This window comes from Daucus carota, chromosome 5, assembly GCF_001625215.2.
Source record: "Daucus carota subsp. sativus chromosome 5, DH1 v3.0, whole genome shotgun sequence".
Taxonomy (NCBI): domain Eukaryota; kingdom Viridiplantae; phylum Streptophyta; class Magnoliopsida; order Apiales; family Apiaceae; genus Daucus; species Daucus carota.
This window is the reverse complement of record NC_030385.2, coordinates 12,105,274-12,132,766: the sequence shown is the minus strand read 5'-3', so window position 1 is coordinate 12,132,766 and position 27,493 is coordinate 12,105,274. Positions and strand designations below refer to the sequence as shown.

Here is a 27,493-nt window from a genome sequence, read left to right as displayed (position 1 = left end):
TGGATTGATATTAAGGGTGTGTCTAAAAATGTTGCTCGAAACTGTTTTTGAGTGTCGGGTGAAAGATTCTGTTGTGGAGTGTCAGGTTAAAAAAGTGTTGTATCAGAGTATTTTTTTTTGATATCTACATTTTTCTAATTATAATATAGAAAAATTAAGTGTTTTTTTTTGTGAGGCTTGATATTTTATTTTGTTTGGTTTATGGCCAGAGGTGAGCATTTGGTTGGTTCGGCTAGACCGAATGGAACAGACTAAAAATCGAAATATCCTTTTTCTTTACAAACCTAACCGTTATGGACCGAATTAAAATAATTAGGTTTCGTCAGGTCTTGCTTGAAAGATGGAATAATTTTTCCCAAACAAAAGCATATATTATAAATAAAGCTAAGAGATCATGATTAAAAATAACCTCAATTAATAATAACCATTTCATCAAAATAGATATAAATAAATTTACACTTTAGCTTATATATATATAACATAAATTTATAATATTTATTATTAGAACTAGACTGAATCGATTTTTAATATGGTCTATTCGGTCCGAATTACTGAATAGACCGAATTATTAGAAAAATAGAATCGGACTAGAATGAAATTACCTGGTTCAATTTGGTTTCTAGATTTTGGTTTGGTTTTACTCGCCCCTCTTCATATTGTGTTTGGCCGGGTAAATGATGGAATGGTACGATAAAAAATAAAATAAAATATTAATAGAGAGATCAAAGAAGTTTTGAAAAAGCGTAAAATTGTAATGAAAAGATTCGAAATGAAAATAGAAGGGGAAAAATTATGCAAAATAAAATGGATTGTCTGCCACCGGGATTAAGTACTTGCCTATTCTAATAGATACGCGAGGGACTAGCTGGCTCAGTTATCTCCAAGTGAAAAAAATCAAATCATTACATTGATTCCAGTGATTTGTATTGTAAGTCACTCTATGTTTCCAGTACTACATTGTTTGCATCTCCACCTAACAAACAACAACCAACGTACTAAACTCTTTGAGTTCTGATCCTCCAAACAACTCATGGGTTTCGCTCTCGTCTTCCTACTCTACTCATCTCTCTTCTTCCTTGGCTCCAATGCAAGTGTTCCCAAATCACTACAATCTCGCTTCAGATCACAATTATCTGAGTCCACACATGAGATTCCACCTACCACTTTCTTTGAAGTGACCAAACCCATTGACTTGCCCCCCACAAAGCCTTGTTCACAGCTCATTCTCAAACATGATTTTGGGTATACATATGGCAAGCCTCCTGTTCTTGCTGATTATAAACCCCCCTTTTCGAAATGCCCTTTTCAGCATTTTGGAAAAATTGTTCTGGAATGGAAAGCTACTTGCAAGGGCAGGCAATTTGACCGCATTTTCGGGGTGTGGCTTGGAGGGGTTGAGCTTCTCAGGAGCTGCACCGCGGAGCCACGGAGCAATGGGATTGTTTGGAGTGTTAAGAAAGATGTCACCAGGTATTACTCATTGCTTATGACCAATCAGACTCTTGCTGTTTATTTGGGCAATCTTGTTGATAATACTTATACTGGGGTTTACCATGTTGAGTTGAGTTTCCACTTTTATCCTGCTAAGAAAGAGTTGTCGAATGGGGGTGATTTTGGTCATGGCTATGGTTCTAATGCTGATTTAATCATGCCCATTTCGAGGAATTTACCATTGAATGATGGATTGTGGTTTGAAGTAGTTAATTCGACTGATGTGCAGTCAAAGACGTTTAATTTGCCCAAAAATGCGTATAAGGCTGTGTTGGAGGTTTACGTTTCACCTCATGAAAATGATGAGTTTTGGTATACCAATTTACCCAATGAGTACATTGCTGAGAATAACCTGACTAATGTTCCGGGGAACGGGCCTTTTAGGGAAGTTCTGGTTAGTTTGGATGGTAAGGTAATTGGGGCGGTTTGGCCATTTACAGTCGTATACACTGGAGGAATTAATCCCCTTCTATGGAGACCCATTTCTGCAATTGGATCATTTGATCTCCCTTCCTATGATATCGAGGTTACTCCGTCTCTAGGAACATTGTTAGATGGGAAGACTCATGAGTTTGGTTTTAGTGTTACAAATGCTTTAAATGTGTGGTACATTGACGCAAATTTGCATATCTGGTTGGATGCAAAGACTGAAAAAACTGAAGGCAAGGTATTGAGAACGAGTACCTTGCCTTGTCATGTTTCTTCTGTATCAAATTTTACCGGGTTCAATGGGACTTTTTTGACAACGGTTAGTAGGCTAATTAAGTCTACTGGATGGGTGAAATCATCTTACGGGAAGATAACAACTCAGGCAATTCAACAGTTCAATTACAGCAATTTCATGGAGATGGGCGATAATGGGGATTCACAAATAGTGCATCAGAGTATTGATTTTAATGATAATGTCATTGCGAAGTCAGGACCTTATTTGGATTCCTTAACTTCATTAAAAAGGTTTCCCCTCTACTTGTACTCAAATAATGTTGACCAAGGAGATGGAGCGTATACATCTGTAGCTAATCTGTCACTGGGTTTCAATGAGAAGAGAATCAAGAAATCTGAGCTTGGATCATCAGTTAGCTCTCTTGAAAATTTGCAAGAAGGACAATCTACTATGCTTGTTAAGGGCAACCTGGTAGTCAGCGGTGTAGGAAGTACACAGCAGGCATACAGCTTTAACAGCCACAACTCTTGCTATTTCAGAAATGTTAGCAGCTCAAATTACACCATCATCTACGACAAAGAGAACAGTAAGTGCAGTAGAACGACACCGTCTCATTGGGGTCTCGGCTTACACATACGGTGGCAAAATCCGGCTCGCAGGGCCTTTCTATCATCTCATCCTTTATAATAAAAGGAACAGTTTTAATAGTCCTTCTCCTTGAATGTTTCTCGAATTGCTTTATGATTTTGTATTTTGGTCAATATTAAATTCTAATAATGGTACAAGTGTACTATACTTTGGCCAATGTGAAATGATTTACAAGTTACAGTCATTAACGTCAAACTAGCACATTTAGGGGAGGAGATTGAACAATCTCTTTCACCCAGTTCATGTTTCCAGTGCATCACTTGCTTTGATAAGCATATCTGCTGCAACTATTTCTTGAGAAAATATCCTGTTTCAATGTGCTTCTTTTGGCTGATATCTTCTGCGATAAAAATATTCACTGCTACATCTCTTTAGCTTCTGTTTCATCTACTACTACATCACATTATAAGATTTCTCTCGAATATCCTGTTTCTATGTGATCCTTTTGGCTTATATCTTCTGCGATAACAAGTATTCACTGCTACATCTCTTTAGCTTCTGTTTCATCTAATACTACATCACATTATCAGATTTCTCTCAAATATCCCGTTTCTATGTGTTTCTTTTGGCTAATATCTTCTGCGATAACAAGTATTCACTGCTACATCTCCTTACCTTCTGTTCATCAACTACTACATCACATTATTAGATTTCTTTACACGGATTTGATCCTTGGTCGGCCAAGGGAAGTATGCGGCAATTCATTTTCTAGCAGCCAGAATTAAAAATTTTAATTGCTGCCAACCGGCACATGTTTTACCAGGTAACACACTATTGGCTTTTTTTTTAGCTATATTTTTTAGCCGGACCATTAGTCACCAGAGTTAATGGATGATAAATATAGGAGCTGAAGTTTTGCACTCCAAACTATTATTATTAGTACTTTGGTAGCTAGAAAGTGAAATGCTTGTAATTACTAACAGAAGTACCAAATACTTCTTAGCTGCTATTAGTAATTACAAATCCCAGTACTATTTTCATCTAGCATTTACTTTTATCAGTGTGTATATATAGAAAGCTTTGTTGCTGATTTGATCTTGTAACAACAAAAGTTCAAAATAATACTTCCTCAGTCTCTTAATACTTTTCTCTGTTTGTTTTTGACATGTTTGTCAATACACACTTTTGATCGTTAATATCTTTAGTTTCGTATTTTTATTAAATATAAAAACTTCACCGTATTAAAGTACTCGTGAATACGAATCCAACAAGACCACTCACGATTATATTTAATCTTACAAATTTAACGTAAATTAGTAATTTGTTTTATGCTATGAACAGTCCCGACATTGCAAATAAGAAAAGAAAAAACACATAGGGAGTATAAAAGACCCTACGACAACTTGTTTGTAAGGAGCAAGTCTATGATTTTTTTTGTGTTCTTTATGACACGGATGTGACACATGTGAATTGTGAAGTGTATAAGTTTATTCCGCAGAAGTAGCAACACATAAGATGTAGGGGCCGTTTGTGTTAACTTAAAAGAAGTGACTTCTTACTTATAATGAAGAAATGGAGTAGAAGTGAGAAGTAAATAAGTTAATAAAGTGTTTAAAAAAGAAGTAGAAACTGTGAGAGAGAAGCTAGCATTCTCAACTTTTTAAAAGTGCTTCTACTTCTTTACACAAACGGGTCAAGAGAAGCAACCAAACTGGCCCGTAATCTTGATGAAAGATAAATAAATTTTCTCTTATGTTAATCTTATATGTAGCGTCCAAGCATCTGTGTCCAATTCCTCGCTAACATCTACGAATCTTAATATTTTTAAAAACTAAAAACCTAACACTTAGAAGTTAGATCCCAAGTCACTATAATTTAGATCAAAAGGATAAAAAAAAACATTCTTTATAATATATCTTTCCTTAATCTAACGATCACGATCTAGATGGACGGTAAGGCCATCTCCAGCCGTTTGTGATCCAAAAATCCAAATTTGGATCACCAACTGATCCAAATTTCGGATCAACTCCAGCAGCATGATCCAAATTCTGATCCAAATTACTTTTTGTATATTATATTACATAAATTTTATATTAAACTCACAATTAAGACAATGAAGATGAAGCTCAAGTATCCCAAAATGATATGAATAGCTACGAACAATATTTTGATTATCTAGAAGGAAACAAAAATAATCTGTTCGATTAAATCAAAATTTATATTTGTCGTACTGTTTTCTAGTCATTTCTCGATATTGTAATTTTATTTTATGCATTTTATGTAATTTTTATTTCATGCATGTAATGTACTATTTTTTTAATTTCAATGAAATTTGCTTTCCTATTATTCTAAATTTTTATTAAAACATTAATTCTGTTGATTATTAATTATAAACTATTATTAATTAAATATTAATAATCACAAATTAATTTTAAATCCAATAAACGAAAGATATAGAAATAACAAAATCATTATTTTATAATAAAGTAGGTGATCCAAATCAGTGAACAGTGGTGATCCAAATTTGGATCAGTACTATTCACTGATCCAAATTTAGATCACTTTTTAGATCATTATTGGAGGAGAATTTGAGTTAATGTGCCCCAAATTTGGATTTTTGGATCACTGCTGGGTTTGCCCTAAGAACTCCTCTGACAGTCAAACCAGCCCCTTCTTTACGTGTTTGTCTTCCCAAACTCTATTATTTCGCCAACACCAAACACCCCAAAGAAACGTAGCGATCTTTGTTAGTTCGGCTTTAGAACCAGTACCAAGTTTTTGAAGTAGCCAATCAGGAGCATATGTTACATCATGCATGTCATACGAGACACCCATATGATTCCAACACTGGGTCGCAAAAGGACAATCAAAAAATAGATGCAGTACATGCTCGACATCCACATTGCACATAGGACAAATAACAGGGGGACGTACTCCTTTAGATCGTAACCGAATTCTAACAGGAATATTATTACGACAAAACCGCCACAAAAACACTCTGACCTTATGAGGCAACTCTAAAGCTGTGTTCACTTGAAGGTAATGGAATGAGGGGAGAATGGAATGAAAAATTATATTGAATTTTTATGGAGAAAGAAGAAAGTATGAGCTAATAGTGACTAAATATGAATGAGTTCAATGTTTTTGTGATAAAAATTGTAAAGAAATATGATGTAGAGATGGAATGAGCATTCCTTCCAAAACATGTGGGATAGACTTTTAGTTAAAATAGTAAGAATGGAATGATTGAAGGAATGAAATTTGTATACATTTTCTTTGATCAACACCATTTTCGAGTACAAAATTCATTCCATTCTCCCTTCATTCCATTCACTCCAAGTGAACACAACCTAACTTCCAGATCTTCTTCCATCCTTCGCTTTGCACTACATTTATGTTTTCACCATGTTGTTTGAGCCAGTGTTTATATCCTGTCTTAACACTGTACTGCCCATCTATAGAGTCCACCCAGGCCACTCTGTCTCTAGCATCTCGTTGAGGAACCGGAACTGCAATTATTTTCAACTTAATAGTACTCTTTTATATTTCTTTTTCAGTATAAAAGTATTTTAAAGATATAATCCTTTCGTTCCTGATTAATATACATTGGGAACGAGAACGCGACACACACTTTAATACTTCTAAATTTTAACTTGTTTTTAAGAAAATATGAATAAAATTTAGCATCTTGTCCAGATAAAGAAACTCTTAAAACATTGAAATGTGTGTCGAGCTGTGAAAAAAATGTATATAATTAAATGGGACGGAGGGAATATTTATTCAAAAAAATTATTAAAATTATTATGTCACGGGTAATGTCTTGAATGGAGCACCGAATTTATTATTAACTTTTTTTTGGTCACAAGATACTTTCTCGTATACCGAGGAGTACAAAAGCCGCAGCCAGGAGTTTTTTTCGTTCAAGAAAGTTTACTATCTAATCCTCGGACATGCAGAGATGGCCGGGAACACTAGACAATAAAGCTTTAATGTTCGACAATAAAATACCATAAGAGGTCTCGCTGTCATTAATCCATCCATTCTCCTACCCTGAAAAATACAATACAAAAAACATTATAAGGTCATGCCGACAATAAAATAAGAAAACTATTTAAAATGACAGATGAAAAGGGTCAAAACCATAATAAAATTAAAGAAATAAGATAAGTATATAATATAAATTTTTTAAAAAGAACAGTAAGTCAAAAATAATGTTAAACAAATCATAAGAATCTACACCAAAGAGATAAGAGATCTCTTTGGTTAGATACATGATAAAATAAATCTCATCTGAAAATAACTGACATATATAATAACAAATATTTAAAATAAGAAAATATAGTTTGGATATGGAAAACATAATTAAGATATAACTAGTCAAATATAAGACAAAATCTTGGCAAAACAAATATTGTATCACGATATATTTTTTCGTAGTTGAAATATATTTTATTGTAAGAAGAAAAATTTAATATAATAAAATAAATGTCTTGTAGTTGTATTCATCAAATATTTAATATATTATATATATATATATTTGAAAATTTTATTTCTCATTTTTTAAAAATAATATTTGCTATTTTAATTGTTGCAGGTACAAATAATTTTACAAGTGAAGAATTCTCTCAAGAACACGCGGAGGATATTCCAATCATATTTGATACAAGCGAGCTTTCGTCTTTTGAGAGTAAAATTTTTTAATTTTATTATATTGTTTTGTTATTCATTGTTTATAATTTGGTTAGGTTTATAATATAATTTTTTGTACTCACAAAATTTTTAGGTGAAAGAGAAATCACAGATGAAGAAGGAGAAGTGAAAAAAAAGAAAAGTGCTCACAAATGACATGAGACAGGCTATTTATGCAACTCTGTTAAGGAAAAGTGTCAATAGAAAACTCAAAAAATACACCACAAGAGAGGTTGCTTCCATCTTTTCAGTCTCAATGCGCACTATTCAGAGAATTTAGAAATGATCAAAAGAGAACATAGCCGATGGAGTTGTTAATGTACACTACTAGAATTATGCTAATATACATCAGTTAAAAACTGATGTCCCGTATAAGTTCAACTGATGTTACTGTGGACAATGTTAAAGGTCCCTGTCTTTAACATCAGTTAATAACTGATGTAAAAGACCACTTATTACATCATTTCCACTTAAAAAACCGATATAATAAATCGATTTTCCAATTTTAACACACTTTTATCTTCTGAATATGATCATAATATGATATTCTAATCTAATCTAACATACTCTAGACATGCCAATTTATTAGTTTTTCCCCAAAAAACGATGTTGTTGTAACCTTTTACATCGATTGTTTAAAAACGCCGATGTCTATTGCTCTTTTTACATCAGTTTATTGCTACAAACGATGTCTAAACATAGGGGAACCGATTTCTATGTTATCATTAACAACGGTTTCTGTTAAGGTAGATGATGTCTATTGTTGTCATTAACATCGGTTATTAACCAATGTAAAAGCTCGATGCCTTTAACATCACCCACAAAGACATCGTTCGAGTTTTTTGGTTACATCAGCTACTAACTGATGTCTATATCTTTTAACATCGATTCAACTTTAAATGAACTGATGTTTTAACAATCAATAACATCAGTTCTAATTATAGTGCCTGATGTTATAATGGTATATTAACATCAGTTATCTTTTCTAACCGATGTTATGCATTAATATAATTTGACATCATTTTGCTGTATAAATGATGTCTAACCAACCTGTTTACAAAACCAAATCTGCAAAACTACCAAATACCAAACCAATTGCAGCATACCAAAATCAAAAGCAAAACTACCAAAATAAATTGCAAAACTACCAAAACCAATTGCAGCACTACCAAAATCAAATGCAAAACTATCAAAATCAACCTCTAAATCTGATTTGCATTAATAAACCAATATAACCAACATTCAACCAATACACCATATATCCAAACATAAATTTAAAGTGCAGATCCTATAATATCCGATAACATGATCTAATTATGAGAATACAAACTACATAATTGATTGGATATAATCCAGTGTCTCGAGCCGAACGATGTCGAGGTCCGCCTTAGAGTAAGTCTTGCGACTCCTAGCAGCCCACTGGAAATATAACATACATGCAATCACCAAAATCAGTATGCATTTCTTAACTTAACTTTCTGCATTTTAATAATCTCATTTAAATACTTAAAATTATTATTATTATTATATATATATACTAGGAAAAGTAATGAAATATTTTGTCTAAAAGTTTCATGTCCGGGTCCTCAACTAAATCTTTCATAAATCGCATGACCGCATATCCATATTCTGTGCCACCTGGTTGTTTGGGGCATCCCTATACATCCAACAAAAAGACAAAAAAATTAATCAAACAGGAAAATAATAAGGCTTCGACATCAATTAGTCACAAAATTTACTACATCAACTATAAACTTACTGGAAGGTTTTTAACTTTGGGATTCTTGATTACCCGTCCTAACTCAGCATTATGAGCACGAACAGCTCTGTAGAATACACATTTTCAAAACCAAAATAACTTCTTTTCGTAAAATCAACGTAAATAAATTACCTCATTAATGCCTTTTCTAGTTCATCAGGATGTGGATAATGAGGCAATGAATTGAGGATGAATATTTCAGATTCCCAAATCACGACCAAAATCCAATGCAAACTGTTTTTTATTATATCATTTACAAATAATTAGATAACACATATTGAGGTCCAACTAATATATTCACAAATTATATTACAAATAAAAAAAAAGAGAGAGTCATACATACTTGTAATTAAAAGGCATGAAGTTCATGCGATTTACTCCCTCTCTCAGCCTTTGCACAACATAGGCGTTAAATTCATCATTCAGAATATATGTGGCTGGATGAAGAAATCCAAACGACGATGATAAGTCTCTACCCGGTGTGTCCCTAAACCCAGAATGCAAATACCTAAAAATACATATGAAATATTTCAATATTGTGTAAAGATTATTACGAAATAAAATGAAACAAAATTAGAAGACAACTTACGCCATATATGTTGATATTGCAGCTTGACCAATCATATTAAACTCTAACATGCAGCGCAGTTATATTCTCCTCGAGTAGATAAATCGTTCTTTCCATTCCAAAGACTTGAACATCACATGGAACTGGTATCGAGCTGCTACTTTCTTTCATCATAGTTTTTGAAAATTTGTACAACACCCTAAAGCGAGGAGGCACATCCTCCTTTGGCTTCACAGAATTAAAAAGGGCGTGCACTCTCTGCAGCTCACCCGGCACCTTTGCCTTTTTCTTTTTCTGCAAATTTACATTTACGCATAATTTACTTATATTATTCTATATACCAGATTAATAAGCATATTTAGTACGCCAAATAATATGTACATTTAAATGTACATATTATTGTGATGATAGCATACCTCAACAGTGGGGCTAAAAATAATCATGTCTCTAGGCCATGCTAGATGAGAGCCAATAGCTTGGTCGACGGTTTCTATCTCACCAACTACTGGCACAGGAACCAAAGCATCTCCCTTGATGCTTCCATCCACCCCGACACGAATAAATCCTGCTTTTAGAGGCACTCCATGAATTGTTGTACTCATTTCACCTCCCTCCTCATAAGCAACACCGAATGCTACCTTGTTCTCAATGTTGTCCACCGCCATCTCACATTTGCGCGGACCCTAGATTTATATGTATAAATCCATTTAGTCATAATGTTGTATTTACTTTCTACGGACTAATAAATTTATAGAATATAGGTTTTACCAATTTTCCTGGAGGAGGAGGATCAACAATAGTGACATTTTCGTCCTCTTCATCAGCTGCCACCAATTCTTTTACAATTTCTGGTTTAGAAAAATTCTTTTCTTGTTCTTGTTCTTTTTCCCCTCGACAGCTTGCTTTGTCGGACAGTAGTGGTGATTGGAGATTCTTTGCAGCAATTAATTCTCTCAACTCAGCAATCTGCATTTCAAATTCCTTCGTTTTCTGTTCGAACTCCGCTTGCCTTTGCTGATCACGAGCCAACAACTCCTCTTTGGTTACTCAGTTCCTTCTCTTTTTGGGCAGATCAAAGAACATTGTTGGAGGTATAAAGTTTCCAACCCCTCGAACCCTACCTGAATGCTCCGGAGTTTCCAATACGGTACCAAGCACATCATTGGCTCCGGCTGGTTTAAATTCACCAATTAACTGCTTTTCCATCAAAGCATCCTACCAACAGAAAAGATAAAAGTTAGGTGTGATTTTTTAAAAATGAAATAAGCATAGAAAAAATGGTCTTACAATTTTCTTGTTTATCTCAGCCAGAATTTTATCAATCTGCTGGCCCTCCCCTTTTGGCATACGTGCTTTTTTCCACATAAGCGCCCTATCTGGCACTTCATCAGGTTCCAAGTTCCCCTTGCGCCTCTATTACCAAAAATTAACACATATTTACAAATTAATTAATCATGGCAAAGTGAAGATTATTGGAATACATATACAAATATTTACAAATTAATCATGGATAAGAGTATTACTTCCTCTTCTTGCAGCCCAATGTATCCTTTTCTTGATACTCGATGTGGATATTTTCGGTTTCCCACAATATCGCTATGCTTTTTATTCACTCTCTGCATACAAATACAATATACAAATAAAAATAAGATTAATAAATATAAGAAAGAAAGATAAGCAGGGCCTCATGGCTACAAGTTTAATAAATACGTAATGTTTTCGTCAGCAATGAACTAAGGCACTTAACTATTTGCCAGTGGCATATCAGCTGGCTATAAATTGCTGGAATAGTCTAATAAAAGACTCAAACTTGTAACCACAAATTCTAAATGATTTCCAATTGCCAAGTAAATTCTAAATTCTAAATGATTTACAAGTTGCAGTAAATTAGAAAATTGCAGTAAATTACAGTAAATTAGAAAATTGCAGTAAATTACAGTAAATTAGAAAATTTACAGTAAATTACAGTAAATTAGAAAATTGCAAGTCATATGAACATACCTTCCAATCTTTTGTGGTCCTAACTGCAACAAACCGTTTCCACGCCTCTTTACCGACAAAAGAATACTGCTTTGGTGGCTTCATTAGTTTTTTTTTGTGTCCAATATAAGGGAGCACATGGTCAGCAGTCAATTTGGCCTTAAAATTTCTCCATTTTGCTCCTGCTGATTGGAGAATTCTTTTCCGACTCTCAGGAGTTACCTCGAACGTAGCCTGAAAGAAGAACAAGTATGCAATGAACAAGTATGCAGTAAATTGGAATATGGACCTCGAGAAAGAAGTATGCAGTGAACAATTATGCAGAGAAGGGAGAAAGAATATGGACCTCGAGATCTTCCCATAACTTCTGCTTCAATTCAGAGTCCACCTTTGGCCAAGTTGGAATGTCTATTGGCACCATTGTCCTTGCTAGCATTCCTATGTAGGACTGCAATTTGGACCTGGTGGGTCCAATTGGAATTCCAATTGTATTGTACCGCACTTTTATCTTCTTCCCTTGCGCTTTTTTCATCACTACCTTATGCATAGCACAAACACTTCGCGACGCTCCAGTTGTCCTTGTTCTTCCAGTTTGTGTAGTACTTTCAGTAGGTTGTGGAGCTGTTTGCTGTGGAGCAATAGTGTCTTGTGGAGCTTCTTCAGCAGCAGGTTCCTCTTTAGACTGGTTCTTCTTAGGTGATTTCCCCTTCTTTGTCATTGCTCCTGTATTAACCAAGTGGAGATAATTGCAAAGCACAAATAACTAAATATTATCAGAATACACTAAACACTAAACAAGCACAAAATACATTTAATATCAGAATACACTAAACACTAAACAAGCACAAATACACTAAATATTATCAGAATACACTAAACATTAATAGAATGGGTATTCTTAAACACTAAACAAGCACAAATACATTTAATATCATCAAATTACATATGAAGAATTCTTTTAAACACTAAACACTAAACAACAAGCACACAAAACACTAAATATTATCAAATTGCAAATGATTAATTCTTAAGCCAAATTCCCTCGCCATCCACTCGTTGATTGCCAACACTAGCTTCATCATCGTCGGCACTAACATCAACTTTAGGGATTTTATAACAGAATGGGGAATTTTCTAGGATCGTGTCTCCAAGATCATCCTCATTGAAAATCTCATGATAATCTCTAGTCGTTGAGTTTAATACGACTGACCAACAGGAATCAACGGGATCTTCGATGTAAAAAACTTGCTTCACTTGATCAACGGACACATACTTGTCATTCTTGTGGCCTTGTCGACTAAGGTCCACAAGTGTGAAGCCTAGTTCATCAACCTTGATGCCTTTGTCGCTGTATGCCCATCTACACAAGAACAATGGGGCTTGAAACGCATGGTAATCCAATTCCCATATTTCTTCAATTCTTCCATAAAATGTCATGTCACATTCCACGGGATTTAAATCTTTCGCACTAGCAACTTGGATTGTCTTCGCAGTTAAACTAACTCCACTATTTTGTACAACCCTCACATCATCTCGCTCCTTTGTGAAATATCGGACACCATCAACTAGATAGCCTTCGTATGTCAAAACAGTAAATGATGGTTTCGCCGCAAGCCACCTTATTGTCTCAGACACACTTCCATTCACATTCAATTAAGTGCAGACCTGTTCTTGAAACCAATCAGCAAAGAGCCTGTTGTGCTCCCCGATCATCCACTGAATAGGTTTATTTTCAGTTTATAAGTTACTTATAATAACAGTATGTAAATTATTATTTATAAGCATGTTCCTAAATTATAAGTATGTAAAGTATGTAAATATTAACATTAAATTACATACATTTTCAGTTTACAAGTTACTTATAATAACAGTATTTATTATTTATAAGCATGTTCCTAAATTATAAGTATGTAAAGTATGTAAATATTAACATTAAATTACATACATTTTCAGTTTACAAGTTACTTATAATAATAGTATTTACTATTTATAAGCATGTTCCTAAATTATAAGTATGTAAAGTATGTAAATATTAACATTAAATTACATACATTTTCAGTTTACACAGGACAGAGTAAATAAATATGGATTTAAATTTTCAGTTTACACAGGACAGAGTAACACAGGACAGAGTATTACTTCAAATACAACACAGGACAGAGGACAGTTAACACAGTCAAATCATATTACTTTAAATTGTACAGTTAACGCAGGACAGAGTAGACTTACTGAATATATGGCTGCACTTCAATGTTGTTTAAGAGGACATGTAAATGTGCCTCGTCTCGTTCTTTTTCTTCTATAGATCTCACTGTTGCAGCCGATAAAGGACCAGAAAGCTTGTCCTGGTCCTTAGGAATACCAGCAGTACTCGTGCAACTCTCTCTCACAAACTCTGCGCAAAATTCTACAGATTCTTCGCCAAGATATCTTTCAGCTAGCAACCTTCTGGGAAATAACGATTTCTCACGTAACGTTTCAATACTTTATTGAACCGTTCAAATGGAAACATCCACCTATAGAACACCGGTCCACATAAACGCAATTTTCTCACCAAGTGCACTATTAAATGTATCATTATATCAAAAAAAGAGGGTGGGAATATTTTTTCAAGCTCACATAAGGTCAGTACTACATCAGCCTGCAGTTTATCAAGTTTTGATATGTCTACCACTTTGTTGCACAGAGTATTGAAAAATAAACACAACCGTATGATGCTAACTCTAACATTTTTTGGTAGTACGGAACGAATTGCAACCGGGAGTAATTGTTGAAGGAGTATATGGCAGTCATGGGACTTGAGCCCGAACAACTTTTGATCACGCATTGATACACAATTTTTGATGTTCGAGGAATGTCCATAAGGCAGTTTCATTGATGAGAGTGATTTGAGCACTTTTCTTTTTTCGGCTTTTGTTAGAGTAAATGAGGAAGGAGGCAGAAAAGTTCTTTTTTCTCCTTTTTCGGGAGCTAAATCAGCCCTCACCCCCATTTCCATCATATCAAGCCTAGATGCCTCGCTATCTTTGGACTTGAACTTCAAATTTAACAACGTCCCAACTAGACTATCGCACACGTTTTTCTCGATGTGCATAACATCGAGACAGTGGCGAACATGATGGAACTTCCAATATTCCAACTCAAAGAATATTGACTTCTTCTTCCAAGGGCAGTCCACCTTCTTTGACTTTTTCACTTCGTTTTCGAAAGAAAATTGAATTTTTTCTTGTTGCTCTAATACCTGCTGTCCAGAAAGTGGTGGTAGTCACTACACCATAAAAGGCTTATAGCAACGCGGAGAAACCATTGCCCAAAGTGTTATATATGTTGCAATAGGTTCTATAGCAACAAAAGTGCCAAATTTTGGCGTTGCATCTGACCGCGTTGCAATTGGTGGATTTAGCAACAAATATTTCCCCATACAGCAATGAAATTATTTTATTGCAATAAATCGATATAGCAACAAATGTTTGTCTACAGCAACACATTCCTTGTATTGCATTAGCTTAATTTTGTTTCATTTGTATGACTTTAAGGCAACAAATATTAGACCAATTGCAATGAATTTTAACCAAGATATAGCAATGATTTCACCCATATTGCAATATTTTTATACTTTTTTTTTGCAATAGATTTTTATGCAATAGCAACAAATTTTTATAAAAAAAATGAAAAGGTCATTGCTACAAATACAAATAGCCAGGCATATAGCCACAAATTTCAATTGTCAACAAATTTCAACTGTCAATTCGGAATTCTAATTAGCATCAAGTAGCCAACAATCGAAAAGCGGTACCATGACCGTGACAATATAGTCTTACAAACTCGTTCCAAATCTAAGTCGGATACATAAATTAGCCATTAAGTCAAAGCATAATTTACACAAAAGAATTAGTCTACTTAGACATAGGTAATTAAAATTATTAAGTTAAAAGAAGGCATTATGGAATCGACTTGGTGGTGCTTGAATAGTTGACTCCCAAGCCACCGATTTCCTGGCACTAGGAGCCTCCCACTCATTTCCTTCTTCCTTCATTGTCTCTGCACTATAAGAAGGTCGCCATGGTTCCTATGAACATGTGATTCCAATTCATCTGTTTTAAACATTGGGGAGCAGCATGTATCAAAATTTATGCTGCCTTTTTAATTGTCTCGATCTTCTGAACACATTTTTCCTAAAAGTAACCTAAACTACAAAAGAAACATAAAAGCAAGTCAGTGTTTTCTTATAAAATAATATAAAAAATAGAGAAGTGGTTCAATAAAAAGTTGTGATTATCTATAAAAAGCTGATCAAGTTGAGTTATATGAAATCTGTATAGAGTAGAAAGCTTGAAAATCTGCATACAACACCTTGTTCCTTAATTTTACTCCGACCTTCACAAACATGGGTAGATTCAGCATTGAGTTAGTGGAGGCACTTGCCCACTAATTATTCAGTTTACGTCTATTATTTTGGTATTATATCTGGAGAGTATAAGCCTTGCGTATACACTTTCGGTTGATTCCCAAAATTATGTATATCAATAATCTTTTAATATTTTTCGATGTCAATATGCCATTACCAGGCATTTATTTCTTAAGGCCTATATGTGACATGCAGCTCATAGAAGCAGAACCGACGGCCATACATTGTCATACCGTCATACAATTACTTCCATAGATCAACACAAAAGGATTAAATGACAACAATAAAGTATTAAACCTATTGGCATCTTCTATGTGAAAGTTCAGAAACAAACCTTAAAAGTAGTATCTGGTAAGTTTGAATATGATGCCTGTATAATGCAAGTGCCAGTAATGATTAATGAGCTAAAGGAATTCAACTTTACCTACTTAAACAAACATATGCTTCTGCCTGAATAGAAGTAAGGTACTCTGTCTCATGCTGGCGAATAATGTTAGTCAAGGAAATTGCACAATCATCAGCAGCCTGAAAACACAAAAACATATCAGCCAGCACACCTAGCAGGAGCAGAGCAGAAAACAATTAAAACAACAGTAACTTAACTGTAGTAAAATCTGCCTAGGAAGAAATATATAATTCAGGGATGAAACACAATAAATTATATATCAATAAAATAAAGGAGTGTACACAAGTAGAGAGCCGAACATAGACAAATAGGGGTTTTTTGTTCGAGTATTAATAAAATTGGTGAATCCATTGACTATTATAAATTTCTAGTGTACACTACAAATTCTTCAGCTTTACATGCTTTTTAATTCTGCAGGACTCATAAACACATCGTACTCATATTCAAAACTCTGTTTCTTATTAATGATCAGTTAATAAGCACTATCAGTTCTTATTTTCTTGGTTTCTTACAACGAAAACACTAGTACCTAGTCTGGAATGGCCTGTAGACCTTGAGATCGGTAACTACACTCGCAAATGAACTAGCAGCTGCACGGATCGAAATAATTAGGCAAGCTCCACTCAAGATCTATAGAGAAATCCATCTGTTGCTCCATTTTGGTATCTTTTTCTAAAATATGTATATTTCTACTGGGAAATAATTTGCGAGTGGCCATTTTGGTATCTTTTTTAGAACTATGTAAATTTCTACTTAGTAGTGTAGCTCTCTTCATTGTCTTCGATTCTGATGGTGGAGATTTAAGCGTGTTCTGTATGAATAATTCACGTTAATATACGTAAATATTTTATAAGGGAATGTAGATGGATAATCACTTGATTGGACCAGAATTTACCTGAATTTTAATAGAATCATAGAGTAAGAATAAACAAAAGCTATTGCTCCAAGTGCTTGGAAGCTCCTCCATGTCTTCTGAGTTTGAGTAGAGGTACCTAATCCCAGTGAGGCTTCTGCTGAATTGACCGGTTAATACATTTATATGAAGGATATGTTTGTTAACAAACATATTCACAGAGTTAAAGAAGGATATCACTCAAAGTGATACTGCATGGTCCCATTTTTTTCAAAATATCAGTTTAAAGGTACCGAGACATACGATTTTGCATATCTCTTCAGGCCTGTGGTAAGAATAATGGCATACGGATTCTGTACAAGTTTCCGAGCTATATTCACAACAAGTATAGATACTTATTGCACACTCTGCTACCAAAGCTTATATTAAGTTACTCACCTTGTAAGTGATTTACCAAACACAGATTCACTCATTATCCACTACTTCATTTTCTTACTCAATCATTATTCATCAATTTAACACCATTAACAACAATCACTCATGAAAACATTATACCAAATATAAATCCAAAAATCCGTCCAACTAAATACACATTCTTATAATTCAAAATTAGGAAATTAAGATTTGTAAAATACAAATTATATACCTTAGAAGCAAGAGGAAGATAATTCAAGTGCCCCCAATTCTAGACAAGCCTTTCCCCCAAATTTAGCTAGAACCCTAGATTTGCAATATGCCAGATTTAAGTTTTACCTTCAAGCTGAAGTATTCAAGCTTCAGTGTTCTTCGATCTTGAAAGTTCGAGCTATAATCTTCGATCTTGAAATTAACATAGTCTCAAGCCCTAACTAACAAATTAACAAGCCCTGATTGAAGCCCTAATCAACAAAGAAGCACTAATTTAAACACCCATTTCGATTTACAAACAAATACAAATCGATTGAAGGATTAAAATTGATTTGGGGAAGAAAATCGACTATATAGTTCAGTTATTTACCTATGAGCTTGAATGTTGTTCGAGCAATTGAGTGGGTTCTTCGAGCTCGAGATTTTCTCTAGCTTGAATCTCCCTGGCCACCCTCTTTCTCGCGCACGCTTGTAGTCGCCTGAGTGCTCAGCTTCGATCTTCACATAATAATGTATGTAATGATATAATAAATAATAATATTAGTAATAACAATGTATGTGACTGGGGTGGAAAGTCCCGCAAAAAGAAAAAAGGAAAGCCCCGCTTATTTTTGCAACCCGGGAAACTTTTGGGCCCAAAATTTTGAACTATATTGCAACAATTATAGAAACTCGTTGCAGCTGCTATAGACTTTTCAAATAATTACACTCATTTGTAACATATTTTAAAAATATTGCAACAACTATATGTTTGTCAAAATTTGTTAAGAAACAGCAACGATTTATGAGTAAATTTCTGACTTGGCGTTGCTATAGCCCTTTTATGGTGTAGTGAGTGCCTGCCCAAGCTCTTGTTCACCATTGAAGGCTGCCTTCTTCCTCCTATATGGATGATGCCTAGGCAAATATCGACGATGACCTTGATAACATATTTTCCTACTATAAGGTAAATATTTAGCTACGGTATCGTCACCACATACCGGACACCCCAAATAACCCTTATTGACGCACCCGGACAGATTTCCATATGCCGGAAAATCATTTATCGTCCACATAAGAACTGCCCTTAAAGTAAATAGAGATTTAGTGTTCGCATCATATACATTCGGTTCACCTTCTTCCCAAAGCTTCTTCAAATCATCTATTAACGGTTGTAAGAACACGTCAATATTGTTTCCTGGTTCATGTGGACCGGAGACTAATACACTTAACATCATGAACCTTCTCTTCATACATAACCAAGGAGGCAGATTATATGTTACTAATACCACCGGCCAACAACTATATCGATTAGTTAGCCCATTATTATGCGGATTAATACAATCTGCCGCCAGAGCTAAGCGCAGGTTCCTAGGCTCACTGCCGAAAGTGGGCCACCTGTAATCGATATTCCGCCAAGCAGGTGAATCAGCAGGATGGCGCATCTGGCCATCGTGAAGTCTCTGGTTGGAATGCCAAGTCAATAACTCAGCTGTCGAAGGAGATTTAAACATCCGTTTAAATCTTGGAATGATGGGGAAGTACCACATAACTTTGGCCGGGACATTAACCCTTGCTTTACCATCCTTCCCCAACTTCCACCGAGATAGACGACACTTGGGACACTCTAAAGCATTCTCATTTACTCCTCTATATAGAATACATTCATTCGGACAGTTGTGGATTTTTATATACTCGAGGCCTAAATTTGATAAAGATTTCTTTGCTTCGTATGCATTAACAGGCAGTACATGATCTTCAGGAAGGATGGAGCCGACAATAGAGAGTAAATCAGTAAAGGAGTTGTCACTAATACCGAATCTCGCTTTCCAATTATGCAATCTTAACATTGAGTCTAATTTAGTGCAATCACTACCCTCATATAGAGGCTGTTGAGCATCAGCTACAAACCTCCTGAAATCGTGCGACTCTTTATCGTAATCACCCCCCCTCCGGATTATGGAATGCTGCATCACAAATCGCAGCAGCAGCAGCAACTCCAGATGCAGCTTCGAATGAAGCTGCAGTTTTCTCGTCTTCATCAGGGTGCAGTGTGCTACCCATTGATGACTTTACACTCTGATCCCCATGCCAAATCCAATCAATATACCCCAAACTGAAACCATTTTCATAAAGATGACCCCTGATTATTTTTATCGAGAATTTTTTGAAATTTACGCATTTCGAGCAGGGGCAAGGTACTTTCTTAGGATTCTTGCAGTTTTGTTCAGCATAAATCAAGAATTTTTCAACACCAATTTCATAATCCAGCGAATCCCTATCTTTCAAAATCCATTCTTTATCCATACTCGACATACCTACAACCTACCTGATGTGCATTCAAATTACAACTAATCAAGTAATATACAAACAATCAGTATACTCAACACCAATCAAAGCTTCATATATACATAGTAGCACCAATCAGTATCATTATTCAACTAAACTAATATTCAACATAAGCAAGCAAATATCACAGTAGCCAGCACAATATCAACCCACTATCACAAACACAAACACACTATCACAGTAGAAAAATATTAACCCAAATAGCCCTAAAATCAGTAGCCCTCATATATATACAAGAACACCGAAATTAAAAATCTTCATATATACACAATAGCACAATATTAACCCAAAAAGCAACCAAATATAGCATGTATACACCAATGAGAGCTTACCAACTCAAGAAATAAGCTCCCAGTCGACTAATTAAGCTCAAGCTTCGAGCACTCGAAATAGCAGCTAGGAGCAAGATGCGCAGTGTTAGAGCTCGAGACTGAAGATGCGCGGGCGTAATCGAGGTTCTACAGCTCTTGGAGCGCCTGAACTCGAACGGAGAGGATGAACGCCGGTGGAATCGAGGTCGCTCGGTTTCTAGGGTTCTTGAGCTCGGTCGGGACTCGAGAGTGTTTTAATTTGAGTGTGATGTGTGTGTGTGTGAATGTTTGTGTATATATCTGATTTATGTTTTTAAGTTTTTGTTTTATTTATGTAATGTTATGTTTTTTGATTTATATTTGTAATGTGTTGGGTTGTAATGTGTTGGGTGATTTTAATTTATGTGTGTGTGGGGAGTAGTTTTAATTAGTTTAATATTTTAATTTAGTTGAATAATTATAATTTTTAATATTTATTTTTATAATATCAAATTTATAACATATATGATATGTGTATTTTAATGTTTTTTGATTTATATAAATATTTATATGTATGTTTTTGTAGTGATTTTATTTTAAAGTTTTATATTTGTAATGTGTTGGGAGATGAAATTTGTGTAAGGGAGGGAAGTTGAAATTTGTTTAAGGGAGGGAAGTTGAAATTTTATAAGGGAGGGAAATTTTTGATAAGGGGGATAAGAGGGGTGGGAATGGTGGAAACTTTTTTTAAACACGTACCTTTGACATTAGTTGCATAAATAACTGATGTCTAAAGTACTTTAACACATCAGTTTAAGTGAAAATGATGTTAAAAGCATTTTTAACATCAGTGGCAATTCTAACTGATGTCTGAAGTGTGATGTCTATTCCACTTTTTCTAGTAGTGGTATCTCATCGAAAAACAAAAAATTGTGGACGTAAGCGCATACAAATTGATTTAGAGCAGTTTCGAAAGATACCACTCCGACAAAGAACAACTGTGCGGGCTGCAACCAATGCTATGAAAGTTAGTCCATCACTAATTTATAGCAACTTCAGGTATGGAAATATCAGAAGACATACTAATCCACTAAAGCCTGTTCTAACAGATGAAAACAAAAAGGCTAGAGTACAATTTTGTTTATCCATGCTTGAAGAAGACAGTTTACCTCATGATCCAACATTCAAGAGTATGGAGAATGTCATTCACATTGATGAGAAGTGGTTTAACATGACAAGGAAAAATGAGAAATATTATCTTTTTCCAAATGAGGAGGATCCCTACCGCACATGCAAAAGTAAAAATTTTGTGACAAAAGTAATGTTTCTTGCTGCTATAGCTCGCCCACGTTTTGATGTTGAAGGGAAGGAAATATTTTCGGGAAAGATTGGCATATTTCCATTTATCACCAAGTTACCGGCGAAAAGAAGCAGTGTCAATAGGGTTGCAGGGACCATGGAAACTAAAGTTATGACTTCAGTGAAAAGAGAAACAGTAAGGTCAGTTCTTATCAATAATGTGGTGCCAGCTATTTTAGAAAAAGGGCCAAGGGAGGATGCTAACTCTATCATCTATATTCAACAAGATATATAATGCAAAAACTCACATCGATCCTAATGATAAAGAGTTTTGTGAAGCAGTGCAGCAAAGTGGTCTTGACATCAAAATAAGATGCCAACCAGCATCCTGATTTGAACGTGTTGGACCTTGGTTTTTTCAGGGCCATTGATTCTTTGAAGTATCAGGAAGCTCCAAGAACAACTGAGGAGCTTGTTTGTGCAGTTGAAAAAGCTTACCAAATTTTTTCAAGTGGATTGTCTAATAGAATTTTTCTAACTCTACAATCATGCATGAAGGCTATAATGGAAGTTAGGGGTTGCAATCAGGGGCGGACGCACAGTCAAGCAAGAGGGTGCCCAGGAACCCACTTGGGCCGGGCTTGAATAATGATGGGTAGTAAATTTAATTTTGAAGCCCACTATAATTTCAAGAAGGAACCCATCATTCACTTACTCAACAACCTTGTAGAAACTGAAACAGTCAAACATGAAAAGGGCGAGTAGCTTAACACGTTAAAAGTTAAAACTAATAGCAAAACTTACCTCTAATAATTCAATTACTGGATATCTCAAGTACTCATCTTACTATCTCTACCACTATTTCATATTATTTACAATCATATTACTGGATTTTTTTCTATTTTTAACATTTATATTAGGAACCCACTGGAATAAATTCCTGGGTCCGCCACTGGTTGCAATAATTATAAAATCCCACACATGAGAAAATCTGTTTTGGAGAGATATGGCCAATCACCTAGTCAACTAAAATGTGATGCAAAGTTGTACAAAGATGTCATGATGGATCTAATTTTTGAGATGTAATCAATATTTTGTGGAAATTTTATTTTTGTATTAGAATATTTTTATTTTCCAAGTTTAAATATTAAATATGTTTTGTTATATTGAGTTGTATGATAGGTTAATTTTAAAATAATAAAATGGATACAAAAGTGTTCAAAAAATATTTGATTTAATTAACAAGTTGTGTACATATAAAAATATAAAGTTTATATTCATACAATATAGTTCAACTAATTCATTATATATATTTTGCTATTAAATTATGTTCACTTTATCAATTTTTGTGTAATCAAAATATTACACTTTACCTCATATATTATGTATATATAAAAATATTAGAAGAGATATATAATATGGATACAAAAGTGTTCAAAAAATATTTGATTTAATTAACAAGTTGTGTACATATAAAAATATTAGAAGAGGTACATAGTGCTACAAATGATAAAAAAAAATTGGTATTTTGTTTAATATAAAAATTATATTAATTAACATATTTTTATAATTCATTATTTATATTTTGACATTAAAATATTAGGATAGGTACATACTGTTACTTTTGTTGGTGAAATATGAATATTATAATAAATCCGTATTTGTTATAATTGTCATAATAAAACTATATCGATATTAATATTATTTTATTATTATTTTTTGTTAGACATTTTTTAAAAGTGAAAGAATATAATAAAATCAAGACAATGAATTAAAAATTAAGAATAAAACAAACAACTCAACCAAACAATGCATTTTAACATGTATCTAAAATAAATATTTCAAAACAAATATTAAACCATCACTTTTTTTAGAGAAATACAATAGGAAAATAAATCTGGGACATTTCAGATACAACCTCATGTATGTATTGCTCTTGTGAAGCTCTGTTAAGATCTAATGGATGCATGTTGAGATCAAACCCTTGTTTGTCTTCTGCTTTCTTATCTTGTGAGCTATCCATAAACTTTGACTCTACTTTAACGTCTTCTCCAGATATAAAATGACATAAACTCGGCATATATATGGTTGACATAAGCATCACTTCTTCACGTATAGCTTTGTCTGTCAGATTTTCCCTTACTTGTATTTGATTATCACTTGCATCTTCACTTTGGTTGATTCTACACTTATCATGAGAATATATATATTCCATAATAAAGCTGTAAAGTATAAATATTTTAAGAAAATGTTTTTGTGGAGAAGAAAAGATTGTACACAATGAGAGAATGATAAGAAGTGAAGAAGAAACAGTGATATAAATACAAGATGAGATTCATCATTAAAGGAGGAGACGTTTAAGTTATTCTAGATGCATGAATACGTGATAATCAAAAAAATAAATATGGGCAGTCCGGGAAGATTTTTGTTGACCTACTCTTGAAAACTGAGAGCGACCTATATTTTCAAAAAACAAAACCTTTCTAAAGCGTCCTTTAAAACAAAACAGAGGGAGTACTAGTTTTTAGTGGGGGATAATGGAGAACGTACAAGTAGTACTCTTGGGTGTATAAAATTGTGAACAAGTGAAGACAAATCTATACTAGTGTATATATAAGCACACCTCCTGCTTTCTTTGATCGGGACTGAGCAAGGTGGGAGAATGAAGGTGGTTCCACCAAATCAGGGATGTGAACATTGAGCAGCAACGTCCCCGTAACTTGATATGTGGTCTTGTGGATTTAAACTGTGAGCTTCACTCGAATGGGCTCCGTCACTTGGACTTTAAGGCAAGCTTTCGACATGTACCTGGGCTTCGATCGGGCTCTACACTAATGAAGTATAACATTGGCCCATCCTCGAGAGAATTTCAAGGTTAGCATGCTTCGTTCTTATCTCAAAGAATTCAAAAGCCTTGGGATTCTACAAAGGCTAATGTTTCTCATTTGGTGGAGTCTAACTGTCATATATTGAGATTCACATTTAATCTCAATCACAAACCCGAGGAGGCACTTGAATCTTAGCCGTTGATTTCATAATACTCGTATATAACGTCTGCTTGCCTCTCCTTTTCCCTTACTCTTTTTTAATAAAATCTCTTTAAATTAAACATTCTCAAGCAACATTAACAACTATTGGCGCTAACAATCAAAAATAGGTTTCCAACATCCTCTCCTTCCTTCTCAATCCAAAACAGTAAGTTTTCTTTCATGGGCCTTTTAATTCTGATATGTCCATGTTTTCGTGTAATGTAGGGTTGCCTCGTATATGCATGCAGTTAGGGATTAATCTAGATGTAGATAAAGATACGGCGCAAAACGTCTGGGATTTATTTAGTGCTTCGAATTGTTTTCTTACAGTGAAATATTTTATGGGTATTTATGACTTTTACACTGAATATTTATATTTTGGTTAAATATCGTTGAGTATCACTTTGCTATTCCTATACTAGTGGAGTATAGGCAGTTAGGGGATGGGGAGAATTTTTATTTTTGGGAGGATGCATGGTGCAGAGAGAGACCACTTGCAGAGAATTTTCATAGAGTGTACAGTCTATCTAAATTACAAAATCTTACAGTAAAGGAGGTTAAGAATAGATGGAAGCACTTAGAGGATCCCATTTGGACAAGGCAACTGAGAGAGTGGGAACTAGAAGAGGTATTGGAAATTTTCTCTATAGTTAAACAGACTACCAAAGGGAAAAAGAAAGATGTTATTAGGTGGTCAGCTAGACATCAGGTATAATCCTCTAGGCAAGGTTACAACATCATCATGGGATTGGATAATTCATGCATTAATCACTGGAAGAAGGTATGGAGTTTTAAGGTGCCTCCAAAGATATCTATTTTCTTTTGGAAATACTTCCATGACATCCTCCCCTTAAAAAAACTACTAAATGAAAGGATCACTTGTGGTATAGAAGTTGTTTGTAGTTTATGTGGGGTTGGAGAGGAAAGCAAAGATCATCTATTCTGGAGGTGTCCCATAGTCCATAATACATGGAAATTATTCTTGGATTGGTGGAGCATAAAGAAAAGTGTGCTCAATGGGCAGGGTCAGTTCTTTGACATGATTAGGTTGATAAATGGTAATGAACTCAGGGTTGCATGGTCAACTGCACTAATAGCTATGCTATGGACTATCTGGCTAGTTAGGAATGATAAAATTTATAAGAAATCTAAATGTGAGGAAGAAAAGTTGGTTTGGCTGGTCAAGATCAGGTCTTATAAATGGCTCCTAGCAGTGGGTAAGATGAATTTAGGTTTAGAATCTCTATAGAGGGTCAATCCAAGAGGGGCATGTCTTCTTTTTAACAGAAACAATAAGTTTAAAGGATATATTTGGTGCAACACATCATACATTGGGTACTCAGATGGGGCTTGGAAACTAAAGGCAGATGGATCTGTAAGCTGTGGTATTGGAGGTTGTGTAACAGACATAAACAGCAACTTGATATTTATATTTTCTGGTCCGGGTAAAGCCAACTGCGCTCTAGAAGCTGAGAGAGAAGCACTGTTACATTTATATTTTGCAGTTAAGGGGAATGCTTCTCTAATAGGGGTCTTCACATTATGTACTGATTCTAAATTGTTAGAAGAATTATTCTTAAAAGCTAGAGCGGGCTTGTCGGAAGAGGATCCATTGGATTTTTGTTTGGAATGGGAGTCACTAGTCCAGGACCATAATTTTAAGGTCTAATTTTTACCAAGGGAATATTTAACGGGGGCGGATTCTCTAGCTAAGGATGGTGGTTTTAGAAATAAGTTTTTGCAGGCCTGGGTTTAATTGCTCAGTCTCTCCAAAAGCCCTTAAGAGGATAATTGCATGGTGCTGACTAGGAATTCCACTTCAAAATCACAGCCCAATGGAATTTCTGCAGTGGTGGCGTGCATAGCTAATTGAGAGATTACATTGGAAATCTTCACTTCGAGCAGTGGAGAGATAGCCAGAGAAATTTATTGGTCTTGGGCAGCCAAACTCCATCATTACTCCAGGGCAAGCCAAGAGCCATGCATAATTTCTTAGTACTTATCATACACTTCCTCTTCAAATATTCTCTATTTTCTCTAGTTAAGTTCTCAGCATGCAGAAGACCTGGGTTTTTCCTGCCAAGGGTTTCGTCAAGGTGAATGTTCACGCATTCACCCTGCCAGAAGCGTACCCTAATGACAATGACTCAGGCATCGGGATCGTGATCAGGGATCACAAAGGCACGATTATTATTATGGTCTCAGGAACCATAAGAAATCTCACAGAGAGAGCTAATGAGTTGTGGGCTTTGTTGGTGGGGCTCAAGATGGCGTTTCTGGAGGGAGAGGAGAAAGTAGAACTTGAATTGGACAACCACGAGGCTATCAAGGACTGGGAGAACTGGAAGTGGTTCACCAATCCTAACCATGAGAACGTGGTTTATCAGCTGAATCAGAGGAAAAGTGACCCCAATCTATCTCTAGTGGTGCGCCCGGTGGAAGCCTCCGAGAACAACTTGGCACGTTATCTTGCCTAGACGGGCTCTCTGCAAAGGACAAGGTTGGTGGTGATTA

At 34.9% G+C, this 27,493-nt stretch overlaps 2 protein-coding genes and 1 long non-coding RNA gene across 5 annotated transcripts; 2 read left to right on the top strand and 1 right to left on the bottom strand.

The window, feature by feature from the left end:
- The first annotated feature begins 840 nt into the window (after positions 1-840).
- LOC108222648 (peptide-N4-(N-acetyl-beta-glucosaminyl)asparagine amidase A) lies at positions 841-2,987 on the top strand. Its single transcript, XM_017396536.2, has one exon. It carries the CDS (start codon positions 1,031-1,033, stop codon positions 2,840-2,842), a length of 1,812 nt encoding a protein of 603 aa, XP_017252025.1. The 5' UTR covers positions 841-1,030; the 3' UTR covers positions 2,843-2,987.
- A 12,436-nt stretch (positions 2,988-15,423) lies between these two features.
- Positions 15,424-18,846, bottom strand: LOC108222652 (uncharacterized). 3 transcript variants are annotated; one of them, XR_001807029.2, is made up of 3 exons: positions 18,404-18,846; positions 17,449-18,284; positions 15,424-15,930 (listed from the first exon to the last, which is right to left on the bottom strand). It is a non-coding gene; the product is annotated as an uncharacterized LOC108222652 (long non-coding RNA). The 3 variants fall into 3 exon arrangements; XR_010292327.1 differs by having other exon boundaries at positions 15,424-15,925; XR_001807030.2 differs by lacking the exon at positions 15,424-15,930 and adding an exon at positions 17,309-17,364.
- A 2,685-nt stretch (positions 18,847-21,531) lies between these two features.
- LOC135152729 (uncharacterized) lies at positions 21,532-22,245 on the top strand. The gene has a single exon (XM_064093817.1). It carries the CDS (start codon positions 21,532-21,534, stop codon positions 22,243-22,245), a length of 714 nt encoding a protein of 237 aa, XP_063949887.1.
- The last annotated feature ends 5,248 nt before the right edge of the window (positions 22,246-27,493 follow it).

Coding starts and splice junctions, on each gene's coding strand:
- LOC135152729 (XM_064093817.1), top strand. CDS start 21,532: ATGTCTATTCCACTTTTTCTAGTAGTGGTATCTCATCGAAAAACAAAA.
- LOC108222648 (XM_017396536.2), top strand. CDS start 1,031: ATGGGTTTCGCTCTCGTCTTCCTACTCTACTCATCTCTCTTCTTCCTT.